Here is a 23,708-nt window from a genome sequence, read left to right on the forward strand (position 1 = left end):
CAACGCCACGAAATGATATCAGTATGTTAAAGTGTTTTGTACGAAAAAGCTGTTCCCACCTTTTTTTTCCTACCAAACACTCTAATCTATTACCTTCGCCGTTAATACCGAAATATAAAAAACCTGGATGTGGCATACGTTTATCGGTGTTTATCGCACTAAACGCTAGGAATAAGACCTGCACACACCCCCGCGGACAATGTCAGCCTAAACAGCCGATCCAACCTTTTCCTGTGTCTGCAATCCACCTTCCAAGCTCCTGTTGTCTCTCATATTCTCAAATAATCTGAAGTATGGCAGTGGCACTCCAAGCTCGTACTCCATTACGTAACTTCGGACCACAACTCTCTCAAAAACTGGAAGGTGCGCCAAAGAACAACGAAGGACTGTCAGCTCATAATTGGCCGTGACAGTACCTACATCAATGCTTATGTTGTAGGAAACTTTACAATTGATGGGGATTAAGCGGCGATGTCGTGAGCATAGTGAATTTTTATTTTCCTGCTAGTAACTGTAAGCTTCAGTCCAGTTAATTTTATATTCTAGAAAATTTTGACGGGTTGGAGTAATAAATAGCATTACCGGGCCCAAATTAAGATGCTGTTGATGACAGTTTTTCGCAATTCCTTTGAACTGAAACGTTCTGAGCCGGCGTGCGTGTCTGCACTGGGCCAGCATGAGCGGACGAAATGTACTTTTGAAGTGACTGATGAGTTTCAGTCACGAAAGGCGACTGGGCCACGCATTTTCCAAACGAAGGTTTTTTTGCAATGCGAAGGAACAAAACCCTTTGTGAACTGTGGTTTTTATTTTATTTATTTATTTAGTGATACATGCCCTGAATGCCTCGGGGGCGTTATAGAGAGGAGTGCGTCAGTAGAAGTGGGCTTGAAGGGCTAGTCGGAATTGCTTGGAGTCGTGTATGGTAACCATGGCGTCCGGGAGGTCTTTCCAGTCCAGAACTGCTTCAGGGATGAGGGAATGCTGGTATGCTTGACTTGATGACTTGGGACGGGCGATCTTGCATGAATGGTCCAGTCTTGATGATATGTAGCTGGGCGGGTATAGAAGAGACATTTCCAAGGAAGGTGTGTAAAAGACTTTATGAAAAAGAGAACGACGGGAAATTCGACGGCGGGAGGAAAGTAGAGAAAGGTTAAGACGGGACTTTATTGATGATACACTTTAGGTACTAGAGTAGTCACTAAAAATAAAGCGAGCAGCACGGTTTTGAACGGATTCAATGGAGTCTGTTAAATTTTTCTGATGAGGATGCCAGATGGAGGTCGCATATTCTAGTTTAGGCCTAACGATAGTGGTGTACAAAATACGTTTTAGGTTTTCAGGTGAGGATCTAAAGTTTCGGCGAAAGTAGCCCAGAGAGCCGTTTGCTGAGGATATAAATGTTTTAATATAAGTATGCCATGATAGATTAGGTGTGAGATGCAAGCTTAAGTATTTGTATTGGTTAGTATAATCGATATAATCCTAACCGAATTAGGTAACAACCATTTGTTAAGAAAAGAACATGGCTGGAAACATCATGCGAAGGACAAAATCAGACGATTCACTTTTCTTTTTGTTGAGAATATGCAGAACCGCTTAATAAGCCATCCATTTATCCCCAGCGTTAAAAAATAATTATACATAAATAAAAAAAAAAGATTTATCTATTTTCAAATTTAGGGCATATCAAATTCAGTATCTGTATGACGTGCCTTGACGGAATTAATAAAATGCTTTATTTGATTTGTTCCCCCCAATCGAATACTCTGTCGTTAGGAGACCCTGACGAAAAAAAAATCAAGCGTAATAAACTTTAAACATTTTTACTTTTAGACCTTGTAAGTAAAACAAACAAACAACTAGTTTGAGTTTGTCGACCAAAATGTTCTGACAGTTTCCAATACAGCATACGCTCGATGCTAGACTAAGTGTCTAGTTGCGCGACTGTTCAAATGACGCTCTTGGTTATTATTCATCGCCTAGTGATGGTGTAGACATTCTTGCCTACTACTTTAGCAAGGGTTACTTTGACCAGAGCTTTATGCTCCGGTTTATACTTAATATACAACGCTGCCAAAGCTGTTGGAGCGAGAATAGGGCTTGTTCTCGTTGACCATTTGCACGCGTTCTCGCGAAAATGAGACCATAGATCAGGGGTTTCAAACTCAGTTGAGTGTGGGAGCCAGACAGCTCACCTACAAAATGTCGAGGAGAAACATAGGGCAGAGGGGGGTTGAGGGGGGAGGGGGTTAATATATATTAGGACAAAAAACAAAACAAAACAGAGATGGTGTCTTACGTTGCAAAGCAGCCGAGTCTTTTAGCGACACCCAGAGATTTCCTAAGGAAGGAATCTTGTGCTATTTGCTTTTTGTAAAATAGCCGTTTTGCGAGCGCCGTCTTTAGCTTTGATTTATTCATGCAATTACTTTGGGTCTGTACCTAGTGTAGTTACAAGATCTAAAATACCTCCACTCAGCCCGCGCGCGCTAGAATTTGTCAGTACAACTAGAAACCAAGCACGGAATTGTTACCATGTCGCTCAATTCACTCGGGAAGTATCGGAGTTCAACATGTCTGGAAATAATACTTTTCGTAAGTTCGTTTTTGCTTTCCTGGCAATTTCGATAGCAAAATTATAATAAAATACTTCTGTTTTAACGGCACGTAACAAGCAACAATCCTCGATATGAAAGAAAAGGGATTAGTGCCAAATATGTCAAAACGTCATAAGAGCAGATCTACGTTTCCAGTGGAAATGAATGAACAACAATAGGTCATTATTTATGGCGCGTGCAGCGCTCGAGGCATAGGAACGGGTGCTCGCAGCCACGGGAGACTTGCGGGCCGCGTCCCAGAGAGTCACGGGCCGCATGCGGCCCGCGGGCCGCGAGTTTGAGACCCCTGCCATAGATGAAGCCACGCGCTCGCGCCAGTAGCTTTGGCAGCGTTGTATATTATGCATGAAACGGAGTATAGTTGCCACCAATATCTTTAGCGCACTCCTGTGCTTCTCACACGCTCAAAGTCTTTCTTAGAATGGCTGATATAGTGGTTATAAATGACGCTCAGCAAGTTTCCAATTGGAACCTTATGTCTATTTTCAGCAATTAAAAAGTTAAATAACACATTTTAGTTAATTACTCGCCAAACTGGGACGGTTGTTCGCCCCTCGAATGTCCGTCAAGCTCAAGAAACATATAGTGAAGACGGCATTCAAGTAGCAGTAAAGACGCCTTTAAAAAAAAAATGGTTTCGAATAAAAAATAGCACCCGGAATATTTGGAACTACCCTTTATTACAACTACAGATACTTTAAACGGAAGTTTTCGCATATGATTTTGTCTAACAAAGAAAGAAAAATTTCCTGGTCTTCAATTTTTTGCACATGGCTGCAAATAGGGAAATTGAATTAACTCGATCGGCTTCTTCGCAAAAACGTCTATGTTTTCTTTGCTCTGCCGGCCATTTAATTTGTTTCGATGTTCGTTTTCCGTTCACCACTTAATCGGTTTTCAGACATTATGTAACAGCATCGCTCCACTTTTTGTCAACATTTGTGCAGTAATATTTATACACCACCCGCATCAATTGCATGACCTAGTGATCAGCTCATAGGTAATATCATTGTTATATTTTGGATTGATGTAATATGTTTGCATGAGCGTCTAAGGTTTTTGTTTGCTTTCTTACCCTTCCTGGAGTTCTTGTAGTATATCTGCGCCAAACAGAAGGAATGATCTGGTTGTTTGCGGGTACCGAGAGTTTAAGTTTAATATTAATATTATAATATCAAGTATAGAGACATGTCGAAATTGAACGGATCACATATAATGCAAGGCGCAAGTGTTTCCTTATGAAGTAACTGTTTTATTTTCGCTTTTGTGAGAATCCATAACGCATATAGCTTTATTGTTCGCAACGCAATAGTATATCTTTTGTTGCGCAGATAGAGTTAGCGGTTTGCAGAAATTTTCATACGGTGTGTCGATGTACACTACATAGGGTACAACGGCCGCGACGCAGGCGTATATTAATGATGGTTCGAAGAATGCATTAAGGTTATTATAGGCCAGACTCGATCCATTCTTCGATTCTTCAGTGGGTGCGAGAGAGAGAGGTCTGGTACTCACATTGCACCTCTATGACTTCACTTCCAAAAAGTATGGGAATTGACTTTCCTCTAGAACACGGAAACGGCCGGTCACACGATAAAGATAGAAGCAACCCAACAAACGACGGACCGCAGAACTCGATTAGGTCTAAAAATTTTGATGAGCCCAGGGTTGATATTAAAGTGAAATGTCACGCTCACTGTTTCTCCATACGTTCAGAGTCAGCTCAGTTTTATTACCTCAAAGGTGTTCAAAAGAGAATTTTACATTAGAGGGGAGGAGGGGGGGGGGGGGAGGAGTATTTACAATAAAGTACATAACAATAAGAAAACAAAAGCAAAAGGTAGAAAAAATAACAATGTACAGGCTCCACAAAAATAATTCACACATTCCTTTTTTTTTTCTTTTTAAAATTTTGTGGACATTGTGCGTGGGCAATGAGTTCCACTCGGCAACGTTAAGAGATAGTGGAGAGTTTCGAAATTTGTTAGTTCTGGAGAAGGGAGGCTGAACTTTAAGGGGATGATGAAGGCGCTTCGAAAGGTAAGATGGGTTCTTGAGATGGTAGGCTGCGAAGCTCAAATGATGAATAGTAAATGCCATAAAAGAAAACAAGACGATCAATTTTGGTTCCATCGGTTAGTACAGTCTTATGTCTAGGTTTCTTTTAATAGCTGTGACACTCGAGGTGTACTAGTAGTCACGAGTAATGTCACGTGATGCTTTATTTTGTACCAATTCGAGCTTGCTGATAAGATATGCTTAATGAGGACACCAGACGATGTTAACGTGTTCTAGTTTTGACCTGACAAATGTCTTATATGCGGTCAGTTTTAGTCTTCAATGAGCGAAAAGGATTGCGTTTAATGTATCCTAGTGCTTTACACGCACTGAACACGGTGTTAATGATGTGATCATTCTAAGTGAGGTCATCCGCAAATGTGACTCCTAGGTACTTGTCAATTCTAACTTTCTTTATGTCTGCTCGGTTCAGTGTATATTTCCTTGATGATGGAGATGGTCGGCTGGCACATGATACATATTTAGTTTTATTTGTATTTATGTTTTGTTGCCATATATTGCGCCAAAGTGAAATTACGTTCAGAGGGTGTTGTAATAGCGCTCAGAGCCTCTGTAATAGCGAAGATAAACAACACAGTCCTCTGCGAAGAGTATTATGTAGGATGATAAGTTGAGTGGGAGGTCACTTATATATATTATAAATAAAAGTGATCCCAGGACGCATGCCCTGTGAAACCCCACCACTTGGGGGAGTTTTTTTCCCCAACATACGTAGCTTGCTTACGGTTAATAAGAAAATTAGCAATCTACTCTATGATAACGGGATGAATGTTGAGTTGAGTTAGCTTATAGACCAAGCGTTGGTGGGGTGCGGTATCGAAGGCTTTAGCAAAATTAATAAAAATGGCATCAGTAGTTTTTGAAACATGGATATTGTCGTGCAAATTAGTAGCGAATTCAAAAAGTTGGGTTTCGCAAGAAAAGCCTTTTTAGAGCGCAGCTCTTAGGGGCCCGTTTCCGGCTTGAGCGGCGTCGGCGTCGCCGTCGCCGTCGCCGTCGGCGTAACCGCGCGGTGCATCATGGGAAATATCCCATAATGCACCGCGCGAGCCCCCCACCGGGGTCACGTGACTTCGTGGGGAGGCACGTGACCCCCCGAGGTCACGTGACCCCCCGAAGTCACGTGACTCCCCTGAGGTCACGTGACCCCCTCCTCGAGGTCACGTGACTCCCCTGAGGTCACGTGACCCCCTCCTCGAGGTCACGTGACCCCCCGAAATCACGTGACCCCCGCCGATGTCGCGTGACCCCCCGATGACGTCATTGACACTGATGATGTCACCGGCATCCACATCGTCATAGTCATCATCACTGATGTCATCATCAGTGATGACGATGACGATGCGGATGCCGGTGACGTGATCAGTGATGATGACGATGACGATGTGGATGCCGGTGACGTCATCAGTGATGATGACATCAATGATGATGACGTCATCAGTGTCGATGACGATGTGGATGCCGGTGACGTCATCAGTGATGATGACGATGACGATCTGGATGCCGGTGACGTCATCATCACTGATGACGTCGTCAGCGACGTCACTGATGACGTCACCGACATTCGCATCGTCATCGTCATCATCACTGGTGAAGTCATCAGTGACGTCACTAATGACGTCATCAGTGACGTCAGTGATGACATCATCGGCATTGGGGGTCACGTGACCCCCAAAGGTCACGTGATCCCCACTGGTTAGTCTAACCCCCCCCCCCCCCCCAGCGCCCTTCCCTCCTCCTCAAGAGCTGCGCTCCAATTCGGCGTTACAGGGAGTTGTAAGCGGCTTTCACTTTTTTGAAGTCATGTTGGTTAGCACAGAGGAGGGGATGGGAATATATAATATTCCATAAAAATATATAATATGCTCCGTAATTTTACGTGGTATGCTCGTTAAAGCTATTGTTCTATAATTACATACGTTATTTTTATCTCCAGATTTAAAAGTTGTCAACACTCTCCCAGGCCTCTAATTTGCCGGAAGGTACATTTGTTCTACCGACTGTTTAAAAATAAGAAAAATCAAGTGAGAAGATTTTGTTCGGGTTGTTTTAAGAAGTTTTGGACATATTTCGTCTCCTTCTGGTGCATAACTTGGGGAAAGTCGGTAATGCTGGTCAAAATTTATTTTTGTGTAAAGGTGACAGGCTTACATAATGCTGTAGGCGAAACAAATATTGAATCACGTGGTAAGGGTAACAGTTGCCTGGTAAAGACATATCCAAAATACTTATTAAACACAGTTGCTGATTCGTGGTGGGAGAGCTCCTGTCCATGATCATTATAGATACTGGGAAAAGTTCGCATTTGCTTGGGACTAACGGTCTTCCATATGTTTTTTAGCATTAGTTTTAAATAAATTTAGGAAATCACTCATGTAATACAGGTTTTTCGCTTTTTTAATTGTTAATTTGTATTTCTTGTAGCACTGGTTATACACAGACCAATCTGAAGCAGAGTCACTTAACTTAGCTTTCAAAAAAAGACGCTTCTTTTTGTTGAGCAATCTCTTTAGTCGGTTAAGACCATGGCCGTTTAGCGCACGTTTTAGTACAATTGTTGGAAGGAAGGCAGATTTCAGTCTTTTAAACTTTGTTTTTAGCATATTCCAGTTAGCTTTAACGGATCTTTTATCAAAAACACATAGGTATGTAGAAGCGAAACCTCAAAAAGAAGCAACAAGGGCGTTTTCGTTGATCTTACTGTAGTCCCAAAATTAAAAAAAAAAAAAAACAATATTATTATCACTGATTTTATCAAGAGCATGAACTGTCTCAATTTTATAAAGGGAAGACACAAAAACTAAGTCTAGAGTAGCATTGTTTCTTTTGGGCTGAGTCACTTCATAAGAAAGTTTAAAAACGTTTACTATATCAAGAAAGTTTGAGGTTTCAATTAGGTTTGAACATAAGGTTTAAATTTTTCCTTCTTTGCTGGTAACATCAGGGTAGTTGAAGTTCCCGCCTAACATTATACGGAAATCAGGGTAGCGATATTACATACTATAAATGCGGTCGAACAATTTTTCTGAAATACTGCTGTCCCGTCCCGGTGGGCAGTAATAGGCTCCCAGAATTAAAAAAAAATCGTAAGGGTGCAGGCGAGCTGGTGAATATTAACCATGTTGAGTTAAACTGAGACTGGGGTAGAGAAGAAACATCAAAACGTAGAAGGGACAGAAAATAGACAGGACGATGTCTCAAACTCAGCTCTCATTTATTTAGTCTACCTCCTCATATTGTCTCAATAACAAGGTCATCTCCACCAACACAAAAGGACGAAGTCTCTACAGTCCAAGCGCCACAGTCTCCATCACACAATGCAAGAATAAGAACGTCCTTTTGTGCTGGTGGAGAGAATTTTGTTATTGAGACTATATAAGGAGGTGGACTAAATAAACGAGTTAGCCGAGTTTGAGACGTCGTCCTGTCTATTTTCTGTCCCTTCTACGTTTTGATCTTTCTTCTGTACCCCAGTCTCAGGTTAATTCAACATGGTTAAATCCTAAAATAAGTCGCGAACGAGCGAATTCTAATCGGACCCAAACTAGTTCCAGGACGCTATCTGCAGAGATTGGTATCGCAATAATAGATTTGCCGACTGCAATGTACGATCTTTACGAAACAGATAGAATGACTCACTCAGAAGCAGCTCCTCGTTTAGCACTTGAGGAGTTAACCATGTTTTGGTGCCAATTTTATTCTGAGCTTCGTCGTTCATTGGGTCTCTGGTATCGTTAGCCACGATTAGCTGTCTCGCGTACTGCGGGAAAGCGAACTCAGAGAGCTTCTTTGCTTGTAGTGTAGAGTTTTCTGAAACGCGCTTGGGAAAGCCACTCGCATAGATATCTACGGAGGGGGCTCGGCGAACGACGGGGCTGAGCATTTGTTTAGACCTAAAGGGACACAGACTGAGCCGTGACATTAAGCACGGCGTAAGTATGGGAAACGTCACGCTTAGTGCCACATCGCGGACTGTTTTTTTTTTGTTTGTTTGTTTAGGTCTGAGCCTATTTCCAGCAGCCTCGTCTTTTGTCAAGCTCCTTTTGTAGAAAAATTGTATAAAAATTCAAAAGCGCAAACACCAAGGAAAAGAAGAGGGGACAGGACAGAGCGCTTTTCTTTTCTTTTCTTTTCTTTTCTTCTTTTCCTTGGTGTTTGCGCTTTTGAATTTTTATACAATGTGTAGCCAACTAGCCCAACAGTTAATTTTGATTCAATATCCTTTTGTAGACGACAGCAATTTGCTTTTTCAGCTTTCCAAGTGCCTTGCGGGGATGTAGACGAACTGGTCTTTTAACGTGAAACATTTTTTTTTGACTAGGTGGTCTGCATTTCGTGAAGCCCGAAAGTGAAGCCTGGATAAAAGCGTGGCCGCGAGGTTCGACACTGATTGGTTAACGAATGGGAGAGGAAGAGTGAGGTGCACGAAGCCGATTGGTTAACAAGGAGGTCATATGACCAAGGGTAGAGAGGAGAAAGTTAGGCGAGAAGGCGAGGTGAGTGAGGAGGAGTGGGCTAAAAGGTTCTGGAAGATCACCAGGTTTATCATTTCAAGTGTACGTATCTCACGCGTTAAATTATCTGATGAAGAGTGCCGTGAACGTAGATGCCTGGCTGAAGAGGCTAGACGTGCTGCTAAACGAATTTCTAGGACTGCAGACCAGCGACTCACAGTTGCATGCGTGAAAATCAGAGTATCGCTAAACGTTCGTGATACTGGAACTTTTTGCATATGCAACAAACTTTGCCCCACATTTTTAGAGTGTACGCAAGGCACTGTCGACAAACACGAATTGCTCTGCGCAAAGGGACGGAAGCACCACTCATTCTAGCAAGAAAAAACAACAAATCAAGCAGTCGGGCATATTGGCCGGCGGAACATCGGACCTCCAATTGAATTGCGAAAGGGGATAGGAACCCCAATCACCGGATGAGTAGCGGAACGACTTATCGAACCGAACGGATTCCATCCGGCCAGAGTGATTCTCCATTCCGAAAGCCAGTCAGGAACATGCATTACCACGCGTCTGCTGCGCACATGGGGAAGACAAGCCCTCTTTCCGAACCTCGCGAGTCGATCCGAGGCACCAGCCGGAGAACTCTTACTCTCGTACACGCCTCACGGAAGTGACGGCGTTCGATGCCCCGCAGACTGGCAACGTAGCGCGCCAGACAGCCTGCGGCACGCGTGCATGCGGTTCGAAGAGGGGTGCGCCCGGTGGCTGCGCATCCAGAAAAGCCGCCTCCGTCGAACCAAACGAGGGATCAATATTGACACACGAGGCCCCTCCGAGGAAAGCTTCTTTTCGTATCCGTTCTTTCGCGTTCCTTAGCGGCTTTTGGGGTATACGAGGGAAGGAGGGCACGTCACGGCGAAACGGCTCGGCTCTCGCGCTGGCTGGCTTCGGAGCGGCTCGGGCTCGCTAGGGCCCGGTGTTGTGGGGGCGCCTTCGACGCCCGACGCCGCCACCGCGGGTGTCTATCCTGGGCGTGCACGGTTGGTCTGCCGTCGCTGCTTCCAAGAGCTGGGGATAGGGCAGCTTCCGCTGTCGGTGCCTCGGCGCCGTGCCAGAAAAGCGCCGGCCGGCCTCGGCGGACGCTTAGCAGTGAATCGAGAGGCTGGGCCGCAGCATGCGACGCCACAGCGGCAGTGCGATTCCCACATGTGAGTTGGCTTCTTTTCTCGTTCGCGACGAGGGCTTCACTGATCGCAATGCGACGACCGGCTAATTGAGCCCGCCGTCCGCGAGATTAGGCCGTATATATAGAGCGAGGCTGGGAAGGGGTAAGCATTTAGTGGTAGAGGCAAACAAGTTTAGAAGATTGCCAAGCGCCTTTCTTTCTTTTTGTGCGTACACTCCATGTAGTCCTACTTCACCACAGTGCACTAGAAACGCCAATCACTGTCCCTCCTTTAATAATCTGAGCTAACGTCAAATTTGATCGCTATCACATGTGTAAACGACGTAGCGTTTCAAGTAGCGCCTTTTTGACACTGAGGCTCCGTCCCCATTGGAGTGCGATACATTCTGCTCGCCACTATCAGTGGCAAAACTTTAATGATATGCGTTCCAAGTTCTTCGTAGGGCAGCATGCACACAGAACTAGAAGCTTGAAATTTTCAAAAAATCATTTATAACGTATGAATAAGATAACGGTTTGTTCTGAAACTGACATCGGGTTCGAACCGCTGGCACTACAAATGGACGGAGAGTGAGCGTTCGGCGGTGCGTGGTTTTGATGATAATGCAACTAATGTAAAGTTGCAAGCGAGCTGGACAAGAACGACAAAAATGATATCTGGACACGGGGAACAAGGAGGACAAAGGACAAACACAAATCTCCAACCACAGCTTGGTGACTGGTGCGCGACCGAAAAATTCCGAAAACTTTGTAAATAGTTTTGGGGACATGCTATGTACGGGACTACGTGGTACACTCTAAGGAATACAACTGGAAGGTTATAAGTGACCGGTGGTTGTAAGGCAGTCTGCGCCTGTTGCGGTGGCAACGGGGAGGGATCACTGCAAATTGATGCCTACTAACTGTATTTCACAATTTTATCTTCGTCAGTAGGCGCACAAAATTGACTGTGCTATTTAATTTTCGTTTTGTCAAAGGAAGCCTTCTTCATTAGCGTCATTTTAAAGAATATTGTGTATTTCATTTCAAACGGGAGTTAGGTACTTGACACAAGAAAAGTAAAGGGAGGGTCACCTTGAGATCCTCCTTTTTTAGAGTGTGCTGTTTAGACGCAGAACTGTCTGCACAAACGGTATCCGTGGTATAAAAAGACAAGTAACAGAGATTCATATCGTTCCTGCCATCCGCCTGCCATCCGCCTTTTTCCAGGATTTCTAGATTACATTTGTTCGTAAACGCCCTAAGTACACGCCTCATCATTTGTGAAATATCGTACAGCGACCGGTGTACTGAAGAAATCTGCTATCAGAATGCCATCCGATCCACGCAGAAGAAGAAGAGGGGACGAAAGTGGGATCGGACGATTGGAAAGTCGTTACTTTTTCTCCGCGTCTCTTTCCGTCTCTCTGTGAGTGACCCCTGACAAGAGGCTTTCTTTTCGCCAACTCGTGAACCTTGGTGCACGCTGACGTCTCATGAAGATAGTACGGTCACTAAAAATAGCTCGACCCGTTCAACTAAAACTCTCACACACACACAGAAGAGGACAAGCTGATGATATTATCCTTGCAAAACATTCGTAGCAATAAATAAACGAGTCTTCAACTATATATTCAGGCCAACGGGGTTGTCAGTCCCACACACTGTGGCCCAGAATCTTTACCACTTATGCCCGAAAACTTTTAAGCACCTGTGGACTGAAGGCCTGTACAAAATCGGGGAATTATTTTTCCCTATTCCGACCCCGCGCCTCCACGGTTCGTCCATTCAATGAAGACCTTCGCTTCGAAATCCTTTTATTTGCCCGTCAAATAAGGGTATTATTTAGACTAATAGGCATTAGAGCTTCGAATATAATGGACCTTTTCCGAGAAGCGTTCTGTGCACGCGCGAACGCCGGATGCTAAGCGGCGGAAGTCGATACGAAAAATCGAGGAAAATCGGAAGGAGGCTGTTGATCAGCGAGTAGAACACGTAATTGCAGCATATATATAACCGTGTTTCACAAAAAAAGAAAGTGGACGGAAAGAAAAACACGACGTTTGGGTCGTGCTTTTCTTTCCCCTCTTTAAAGTCGCGTTGGGCACGCGTTGCAGCTCAGAGAGCGAAGAAACTGGTAGCGCTACTCCCATTATCAATTGGTAGCGCAGGTAGGTCACTTCCTCAATTTTTAGTTCGTGCAGCCACCGCCTGGTGCCGTTGGTATGTGGAAAAGGTCCATTGAAGGCGTACCGGGGTGACAAGCAGGCCCTCTATTAGCGACGTGCGCGACCAGAAACATCTCTGGGGTCGAAGCTCCCGATTGGCTGAACCATACCTTTTTCTATCCTGATAATGCCTGCCCAATCACCGGCTCACGGCGAGAAAACTCCTGCCACTCATGGCGAGGCAGAGGCAAATCATGCCTATCTCGTCGAGGCCAATCCTGGGCGTGACGTCACGAAGGGAAATCATGAGAGGGCGTCCGCCGAAACATCTCGGAGCTAATACTCCGTTTCACTACAACACATTGTACACAAAGAAAAAAAGTATGTCTGTTTATTTTTTTGCAGAACACGAGACGACGAATAATGGCGAACAGTAGAAGCATCCCAGTGAATGAAGAAGCTACAAATAAAGTTATCATTATCATCATTGTCACCACCGAAATGCGATTGTACCAAAAACTCCGATGTGTGCAGACAGAATGAGTATAACGTTTCACTCGCTCATTGTCTCCGCTCTCATCACATGTTTCAGATCGAAAGGTATTATCAACTTTTTCCTTCGCTAAGACCCTTCGATTGCTTGCCGTGATTGATACCGTGTTCTGCAGTGAAACAAACTCACATACGTTTTTTTTAGTGTGTAGTTTTACTTTACGATGTACTGCAACGGACGCTATGAGCCACCAGAGCCAATCCGTAGTTTTGAACAAGTCACGTGACCTTCCGGCTGGGCGGAGCGACGTCACGTGGCCCGTGTGAGGCACTGGATTGGTTAATCGTCTGCGATACATCGTAGAGCCGCGATAAATGCGCGAATATATATCGACCATTTATATCTAAATATAGATTCGCCAAGTATTGAGAACAAAGCTGAACAACTTGAGCTTGTGTCGTTGATCCGCGATCCTCATATCACCGTGATTACTGAGACGTGGCTTTGTTACCGCATCGGTGATGATAGCGTTGTCCTCGAACCACATAAAATATTTCGAAGAGATCGCACTTTGCGTGGAAAGGGCGGGGGGGGGGGGGGGGGGGGGGAGAGAGAGAAAAAGAAAAAGGGGGAGCGCTGTTAAAAAAAAAAAATAATGCTGAGGCTGGGCTTTTAAAACAAATCGATGAACGTGAAAGCTTGTGTTAAAAAGTTAACGACTGGGGGAACGTTTTTATTTTTTTATGGTGAATGCGTGCCTCTTAATGCCCCTGTTCAATTGTTACATAAATTGTTCGATCACACGTCTTCACATCGTAACAATAAAATTTTTCTTGTCGGTGACATCAACCTTCTCGATTCAGTTGGGCTAAATGTTCATCTGGCTCATGCAAAAACCCTGAAATATTTTACGATACTATGATTACCTACGACCTTGTACAGGTCCTCAGTGAGGTCACGCTTGAGCACGGGTCGAGAGATTTTATTTTATACCTTTTTTTTATTACTCGAAGTTTTACCTAATGTTCAGTTTCAGTTGAACACGAATGTTCTGACCACAAGCTTATTTATTGTCGTTGTTATTTAAGAGTCAAACAACAAACAAGAAAGATAGAGTAAAAATTGACAATGTTTTTTTTTTTAATCTAACGATCAGTGCATTATTAATTATTTAGAAAACAATTTTAACAGTTTTCCGCAGCCGGACGGTGATGTTTTTTTGTTCTTTTTACGAAATTCAAAATAGCGGGCAGTTATTGCTTAGATATGTTTGTTCTCAATGTACGTAAGGGCTTTTAAAAAAAAGAATCCACAGATTAATCAATTGATCAATCACCTGAAGTGTAGAATTAAGTGCTTGAAGAAAGGGGGGGGGGGGGACAGAAACGATTTTAATTTTCCATAATTACAGAGTGAATTGAGGACGCATGTTCAGCAAGCGAGGAGCTATTATTTTTCTGCTACGCTCCCCAATTTTATAAAGAATGACCCTGAGAAATTGCGGAGGTCGTACCTTGGCAAAATAAGAAAGTAAGTTGATCAGATTCCAGCAAATGACGTTTTGGATTCTGGTCATGGTGAAATTGCTCAGCATTTCAGTGCGTATTTTCATTCAGTTTTTTTTCTTACCCTGATCCTCACGAGTATACAGTCAAGACCCTTTTTCAAACGCTGACTTTATATGTTATCAAGGTGTTTATTTAATGTTACTAAACCTAAAAGTGAAAGCTTAATTCGCGCGGTCCAGGCTGCATACCGAATTGCTTCTTGTGCCATTACGCTGACATTTTGGCGAAATTCTTGACTGCCGTCATCCGTGTTTCTTTTTCTTCCCGCGTATTACCCAATGACTGGCTTACAACAAGTGTTGTACCTGTTTTTAAAAAATTACTCTCAGAAAAAAAGGTGTATTCTTACACCTTTTGTCCCATATATTACACCCCAAAACTTCTATTCGACATACAGCGCCCTATAGTCGAACAGACGGTCCCAAATTTTACGAGGGGCTTAATAGCCGTGTGGCACAACTTATTAAAATTCAGGGTTTTCTTGACCCTACTGTAAAAACTCGGTGTTTTCTTTATGTGGTCCTCGATGCATACTTTAGCTATTTAAAAAGTTATATCGCACCGTTATCAAGTCCCTCGTAAAATTTGGGGCCGTGTGTTCGACTATGGGGCGCTGTACGGTCGAAATGAAGTTTTGGGGTGTATTATATGGGACAAAAGGGTGTACGGTGATACCCTTTTTTTAGAGTAAAGGGGACCCTTGTCACCGAACAATTGCCAACCCATCTCGTTAGCGTGCACGCGTTGCAAGCTGCTTGAACATAATATTGGTAACGCCATTAGCGAATATTTATGCGCCAACAACGTACTTGCAGGGTTTCAACACGGATTCAGAAAAGGCTTTTCAACCACCTCCCAATTATTATTCATGAATTTGCAATAGTACTACACAAAACCGGTCGGGTTAATGTTATTTTCTTTTAATTTCAGTAAGGTATTTTACCGTGTACCCCATGGAAAACTAATTTCAAAGCTACATAATATTGGGCTTTCTCCAGAAAACGTAAAGTGGGTTTGTTCCTACTTACTACATCGCAGCCAGTTTGTAGAGTTAGGGGGCAATTGTTCGGAGACGTTAACTGTAACATCAGGGGTGCCCCAAGGAAGTGCCTTGGGACCACTAATCTTTTTAATTTATGTAAATGGCATCGCGAATGGCATAGACCTATCTGTGAGCATTCGGTTATTTGCGGACGGTTGTGTCTTATTTAAAAATATACCTTCAATATCTTATTGAAATTTGCTAGATTCAGGTCTCGGTACAATTAAAAACTTGTGAGACAAAGGGAAAGGAAATTAAACTTTGATAAAACAATCTTGCTCCGTATTATTAATAAAAAAAAGAAGCATTTCATGTTTTCTTACCGCGTGAATAATATTTCCATTCCTGAAATCGATCACTTCAAATATATTGGAGTCACCATCGACAAAACTTTGAGTTGGGCAAATGACTTCAACAACGTTTCTTTAGCAGCCTTCTGCAAGCTCGGTCCCGTTCAACATAAACTTAACAACGCTTCTCCAAACGTCACATCAGTTGCCTACTCCTCACTCATTCAACCAAAGCTATAATATTGTTCTATAGTCTGGGATTCGTCTATCAAAAAACATACCGACATCTTAGAGAAAGTTCAAAGCGCCGTTCGTTTCACCTTTGGAAAATATAAACGCAAAGATGCCCCGTCCTTGTTAATACAAGCTCATGAAATACCGACCTTCAGCCCCGACGTAAGATAGCTCGACTAATTTTTCTTCATAAGATCGTGAACAATCCAGTATACCTCAATCCCCGTTTGTATTTAAGCCAGCTTTCTACGAGGTCAACAAGATATTATCATGAATACTTTTTAACTCTCTGTTTTGCGCGTACTAATATATTTAGGTTTTCATACTTTCCTTAAACTGCAAATGATTGGATTTTATTGCCTCGCGAATTATTTTTTTTGTGCAGATTTTTCAGCGTTATATAATTTTTACATATATCAGAAAATATTTTTTTCTTTTTGTTTTCTACTGTCCTTTTGCTGCGCTCTTTGTGTGCGTGTAAACAAATATTTTTGTATGAGATTAAAATGTATAGGTGTCATACATTTTAGACGCCGTGAACATAATCTAAGCTGATTTGATAGTAAAGTTTCTTGTTTTGTTCGTTTATGTGCATGAGTGTGAAGTCAGAACACTTGCAGCGTCAAATAGTGACGTTTGCCTCGTGATCGCTGCATTGATTGTCACGCTTGATGTGCGTGCGATACTTTTTTGCCCATCCTGCTTGAACCCACGTAATCTGTAGTATGTACCAAATTAAAAAAGAATCACGCTGCCCATACGTCATACAAAACACGCAGTGTTTTCCGGAACATGAGTACAGTCCTCAACCATGTTCGAAAAGCATGTTTGCTTCACACATGAATGCTTCCAACATGTCTGCAGACAGCGTTTGTCTGTGCAATGTGACCGCCATACAAGGAACAAACACGCCTCGGACAGTGTTTTCAGACTGTCCTTTGTACGATGTATTGTCATCGTGTACTGCGACCTCAGTCGTAACGGAGGGTTGTGCCCCGGTTTCGCAGCGAGCACTGTAGCTGACGGACCTCTCAACGAGCGTCTGGAGGGACTCAAGGGCAGGGCGGAGGCAGCGTGAGAGGTTGTGACAGTGCGCGTCGCTCGATTGACTGGCTTCGCTGTCCTCCGTGACATTCTGTTGGCACGAGCGTTTCCGCAAGAGCCGGGGCGGCGCGGTTGTGAACGAGCCACGCCGTGCCGTCTTCGTTTCTCTTCCGTTCACGCTAGTTGGGCGGCATCCAGTCGCAGAGGGATCCCCCTGCCCGAGCCGAGGGCGCACGTCAGTCCCGGCTTTTTCGCCTGTTGCGAGCGGTCGGCTGACGGAACCGGAGGCCATACGCAAGGCTGTCTGCTTTAGTCTGTGTTTTACGTGTTGTTTAAAATGCGTAGCAGTCTTAGAGGGCCAACTCCTAGGTGTTTTTTTTTTCGTTTTCGCGGATGTGGCTTTGATTGCATCACAGTGCCGTGACGTCATCCCAAAGGCGTTGTCGAAATCCGTAGCGTTTATGGGTCCACTGTGACTTCACGTGACGATGACGCCACACCATTACTTGACGTGACCTGCCATCACGTCATGCTGTCATGTGTTGCACCGTAACGTGAGGTCGTGACGTCACACGAGGTGACACGAGCGATTAGTAAAAAGAATCATCAAAATGCGCCCTTCGGCGGCCTCCTATACTGGGCCCGACAAAGGAGGAGCGCTAAGAGGCCTTATTATTTCTGTGCATCTGAGAACACCCTTGGGAAATATCATAAAGACAGCCCCGTTTTTTTTTTTTTAATGTAAACCTCTACCGACGTCCGCCACCTGGAATTATTAAAGGGCGGTATACTTGATCGCAGTGTAAGCACATGGATATGGCTAACATTGTTGTGTATGCAGAGATGCATATACTACACGTGTAGCCACATGCAGACGAGTAGACCGTATGAATGAAACACTCAAATAAGAAAACCCCCGAGAGACAGATGTGTGTGGGCGCTGGGATACGAACGACTCCTGAACTACTGCTCAACAAAAAATAGGCATAATATACGGTCGGTTTTTATCTTTACTCCCATACACATAATTACAAATTTGACTAGCTTTGTATTGATTTTTCTAGAAGAAATATAGGTGGAGAGTAGCCCGACGAGATTTTAATTTGAGTCTCGCGCGTGTGACAGGATTTGACTATCGTCTAACGCGGGTTAAAATAGGTTAAAAAAAACCTAGATCTCAGTGTAGCTGTTCTTTCATTTATTTTTGCGGAATGTCTAAACTGAACTTTGATTAATCTAGGCCTTGTCACGAAGGTATCCGGTACACATTATCATAAAAAAACCAGAATGCTCGACCAAGATTTGAATAACGCTTTTGCTCGTATAAGTTTGTGCTCTGTTTGCTAACGAGCCCGAGCCAATATGTAGTTCACTTATTTCACGCATAGCACGCGGATAGCCGATGGTCTCGATTTAAGCAAAGTGCCTACAGCGAGCGAAACATAAAATGTGCCCGTTCCCCCCCCCCCCCCCCCCCCCCCCCCCAAAAAAAAAAATGGTATCATGAATGTGAGACATCATATGCGGACTCAGTTTTGCAGCGTAGAATGATTTTGTTTTTTCTCGCATGTAGGCGTTATCTTTCGCTCTGTCATTGACGAGGTTCGTTCCACCGTTTTAGTAGTTTCCTTGTGCTTTGCAGCTAACTACGCGCACGGGACCTCGTTACTACTTTTTAACCTGTGAATTTGTAACGAACATACATTCGATAACACCTCTCTGTATCTATTATTTCGGCCAGCACACAGGAAACGAATCACTACAGTCCGTAGCGCGAATCACCGCTGATACATGTCGGATACTCGTTGTCCTCGCACCGATCGTTATTACACTTTCAAGCTGCACTCGTCGTAGTGAATGTGTGCTCTGCTGGAAAATAAACGTAAATGCTTTCCTTTTAAAGTTCGGGGCCGCGTATGTATTTAATAATTTTATTTAATGTCTTCACAGCACTTTAACTTTTGAAATCACGAAAACTTCGCGTCAGTGTGGGCGTATGCTATCAACGCAGTTTGGAACTGGATCCGGTTTCTCGATGACAAAAGTCGCCGACTTCTCTATGGCTTGTCTGGGACATTCAAAACGTCGCATCCCGGGCACGCAGTTCTATAAACGTTGTAGCCTCGTTCGGAAACAGGATGGAACGTCTGCGCGGAATCCTTGCGCCACGTTTATCTGGTTAGCGGATGAGATCTTCTCGCGGGTGTCTGGTGCATGCAACGGCGGCAGAAGCGTTGGGCGCTTCGCTCGGCACTGCGAGAGTTGCGGACGCTGGCGGGGATAATTATACCCCGCACGAAGCGCGTTATGTGGCCCCGCGATTAATCACGCCACCCTTGATTTTTAGAGGCCGTTCTTCATCTTTTTCTTTTTCTTTTTTTGTAACAATTTTTGGCGAGTCGCGACAAGGGGTCCGTGACAAATGTGGTTGCTCCGTCATCGTGGAATTGTGGGAAGCGTCGCCGTCTCTGTGGCTTCGTTTGTTGGTGGGAGCTGGAATTTTGTTTGAGGAATTTCTCGCGTACTTTTGCCATCACGAGATGAAGTATTGGATATACAAATAGGAAATTGCGAGCGAGGCGTTCGGGCTGGTGCCGCACACTCTAAGAAACAAAGACAAAAAGCCTGCGCTTTTCAGCAGTACGTGATGACCGAAAATGAGGGAAGGGCCTATAGTGAATGACGAAGCTTGATTATACCTTACAAATGCATTTGTGCATGCTTATGCACAAGCTTATGCACAAGTTATAACTTACAAATGCATTTGCGTGCTTATGCACATGCTTATGCACAAGTTGTGTCGTTTACCCCGCAGTCTCGGGGTTTTTTCAACCATGTGCAAAGTACACCAGCTCGTTTGCGCCCTTACTTTTTGACGTTGCTACTAACATATCGTGCTATAAACACGCTCGGATCTTTTGGATAGGCTCGAGGGTGTTAATCTCGAAAAGAAGCTTTCAAGTTTTTGCATCACGTGGTGCCATACGTGAGTAGGAGGTTCAACCCGACGGTTAGCTCCTGTTTTTCTTCCGCGCATAAAAAAAAAAAAAAATATATATATATATATATATATATATATATATATATATATATATATATATATATATATATATATTTTTATATTTACGTTTACGAAATTTGAGTATGATCAGTGCACTATTTAAAAACACCTTTGTGAAAAGTTCAATGCACTCTGTTCACTGACCTTATTTGTACAGATATTTCTTCTTAAACCCGAATCGGTCGCTATTGTGCTCACCCTTCTTGCTTCGTGATTCGTTCTGCGGCGTTCTTATCGTCTTAATGGCGCGTTTAGACTTGCGGATTCGCGGGAGAATAGGCGCAAGCGGAAAGCGTATTTCGGAGCTGGGTTGCGAAATCGACTCGTCGCTGGCGGGAAATCTGGGTATGGGTACCGGATGGACCCAGACTTTCCGCCGGCGACGAGTCGATTTCACCACCAGGCTCCAAAATACGCTTTCCGCCTGCGCGGATCCGCCCGTGAATCCGCAAGTATAAACGCCCCACAATGCTGCAATCAAACGGGGGTGCGGAGAGGCTTGCCACGCCCCGCGTTTCTTAAGTTGTCGGTTTTATTATTGGCGATTTTCATCGCATGTTTTCGAACCTACTTTAACGGCTTCATCTTTAGACCGGCGGGCACTGTGAATATCTTATTCGCTCGAAAAGGCTGGCGAGTGAACCTGCCGTCACATCTTTCTGCTCTATAGCCTCTAAGTGCCGTCGAGTTCGCTGGACTCGCCCATAGGCCCATAGTATACGGAACATGAGGATAATGTTACCATCCCCTCTTGACGTTCAGCGACGGAGAACTAGGCGCGCTGGCGGGTGTCCAGGCTTGGCCCAGACAGCGGCACGAGCCCCTCGAAGTTCGGCAACGGGCCGAACGGTTCAACCGCGGTGCCCCCCGCCTCCCTCTCAAGTTTGACCGTGGAGGCGGCCAACGCGTGGTCGACACAAGAGTGGCCAAGAATAGCGTCCGTCGCCTGCGTCACGCCTGACGTTACGAAAGAGAGGTGCTCGCGGCGGCTTAGGCACCGAACCCTGCGTTCGGCCCACTTTCCTGTAGTACAAACACCGGCCCGCCTCGAGCTTAGATTCGGGGGTAGACGATCGGAGACGAAAGAAACTGGAACGCACGAACTCAGTTGGCTCGCTCACGTTTTTTACTTGGGCGGCAACGCGCAAAAATAGGGTGACGACGAGCGGGGGTGGAGAGGGGGGCGAATGAAAGTTTCCTCTAAAAGACAAAATAGTTTCTCCCATTGTCTTCCAGGTGATACGCTTATACCAAAAGTGAGTCAAACACGTCACCACGCTTTGATCTTTTTTTTTTTTTTTTTTTTCAATTTACGATTTCACGTTTTCAAAGGGCAGTTGTCACACTCTGGAAACCTTCCGCACGCCGGCTCGAACCCCTAATCGTTTGTCTCTCTTTGACCATTCAAGCCAATAGAAAGCCCCAGTGGCGAAATGTTTCCATACCTTATGCCAGCCTGAAATCATACCCATTATAGCGTATTCTCGATCGACCTTCAATTCGCTAAACATTTTAAATGAAGAGCAATGATTGGTGTACTGAGTGGATTGTTGAATAGTATACCTGCAGTGCTTCGAAGGGTTGGTGAGAGTGTCAACGCACTTTACTTCTGCTGATTCACGTAGGAATGTAAGGTCTCTAATCAGTGTCCAAGTGCAGCTCGCTTTCTATGTACCAAACTTGTAGTCTGGGCCTTACGATTCGTTAATGCCTCCTGCAGATCCAGGCGATTGAATTCCAGCGGAGGACTAGACGCACGGGGATTTCCTTTTTTCGTGGGGTGTAGCATATCCTCTACCATGTCTTTCCTTGTGGTCAGTGTTAACTCATATTGGCTCTATTTATAGCTCATTCCTTTGAAACCTGTAGCGATTTTGTCATTAAGAGCTTCAAAGCGAATAAGGCGGGACATGTACTGACCGCGTTCATCTCTTGGTGATTTGATTTTGACTCTTTTTAGCAAGTGGTGCTGCAATATCATTGGCTGTCCAGCGATAAGATGACTGCTGCCCACGCCTTTCTGACTTGTCTCAGCGATCCGTGTTAACGTGATACATTGTTACGCACAATGGAGACTTCAATCAGCCACTGACAATTTAGGAAACACACAGTGTGGCTTGTTATCAGCTGATACCGCAACATCTTCTTGGCAGCGGAGCAATGATAAGATACACAGGGCTCGCCATGTAAGGCATTTCCTTAAGTTGTCGTGACCTTAAGAATTTTGCTATTGTTTTTCTTTTGGTACGGCATACGGTTTCGCTCACTAATCTCTATGACGATAGGCTGGATAGCTGATCGCCCCTCCGCAAATGCGGCCACCGGTCGGCCATCTTACGTCACCTACATGGAGCATTGTCAAGCCTTGAAAGCTCCCATCTGTAGAGTGCATTTTTTGCTCAGTCACCGTTGTTTGTCAAAGTAGTTTTGTCAAATCCTATTTAAACTGTCGAACAGTAACCTTTCGGGATCCTCAGAAAGTTTCATAAAATCATAGCACCTCAGGCTCGAGCAAAACTAAATTGAGTCGACCACAAGCATAGCCAGTGAGCTTTTTAGGCCTGACCACGCTCAAGGTTATGCCCTCAAGGTCATGTACCGCCCGTGGCTGAAGTGCAAGGTCGTGTAACAAAGTGACCTAACGCCCGTGGCTAAAGTGCAAAATCGTGTAACCAAGGTTACGCAAGTGCCGGTTGTGTATGGTCCGTTCGCGTAAGTGCCTGTAGCGTAAGATCGTAAGCGTCGGTATAGCTAAAGCTGACGTGACCTGTTGACGTCGTCCCCGACGTCGTCCTAGAGGTTGTTTTAGAGCTCGTCCTAGAAGTCGCCCTAGACGTCGTTCCTGACGTCGTCCTCTAGAGCGTCATCCTCGACGTCGTCCTAGACGCCATCCTTGACGTCGTTCTTGAGGTCGTCTTAGAGGTCGTCCAAAACTTCGTCCTAGAGGTCGTTCTAGAGGACGACCTCCAAGACGACTTCAAGGACGTAAGCTGCTTAAGAGTAAGCTCCCTCTCTAGGATGACCTCTAGGAGCTCCCTCAGAGGTCGTCCTATAGGATGACCTCTGGGGCTCCCTCTCTAGGATGACCTCTTAAGGAGCTCGGTGTGCCTTTAAGTCCTAGAGGTCGGCCTCGACGCCGTCCTTGACATCGTCCTTAAGGTTGCCCTCGATGTCGCCCTAGACGCCGTCCTTCATGTCGCCCTCGATCTGCTCACGGCATATACAACCATTTCATCACTGTACCGTTTCCTTTCCTAATCGTTTTCACTAACGATGTGGCTGTAAAGCTGCCGTATTTCATCAAGTTTCGTCGAATGACCGTGCGTGTAATTGTTCGACAGTTTACATAAAGTTTCACGAAACTACTTCGACGAACGATGATGATTGAGCACAAAATGTGCTCTGCAGGTGGTGGCTTTCCAGGCTTGGCAACGCTCCATGCAGGTAACGTAAGATGGCCGACCGGTGGCCGCAATCGCGCAA

The 23,708-nt window shown here is 44.6% G+C and overlaps 1 protein-coding gene across 12 annotated transcripts in view; it reads left to right on the top strand.

Moving 5' to 3' along the window:
* Positions 1–9,894: 9,894 nt before the first annotated feature.
* LOC8036792 (coiled-coil domain-containing protein AGAP005037) overlaps positions 9,895–23,708 on the top strand; it is a 101,545-nt gene continuing 87,731 nt past the window's right edge. For all 12 annotated transcript variants that reach the window (XM_029966020.3, XM_029966021.3, XM_029966025.3 and 9 more), the window contains exon 1: positions 9,895–10,368. In XM_029966020.3, coding sequence (XP_029821880.2) covers positions 10,335–10,368 — 34 coding nt within the window. In that variant the 5' untranslated portion in view covers positions 9,895–10,334. The remainder of the gene's footprint in view (positions 10,369–23,708) is intronic.

This window comes from Ixodes scapularis, unplaced genomic scaffold, assembly GCF_016920785.2.
Source record: "Ixodes scapularis isolate PalLabHiFi unplaced genomic scaffold, ASM1692078v2 PGA_scaffold5__190_contigs__length_132052651, whole genome shotgun sequence".
In the NCBI taxonomy this organism is placed as follows: Eukaryota; Metazoa; Arthropoda; class Arachnida; order Ixodida; family Ixodidae; genus Ixodes; species Ixodes scapularis.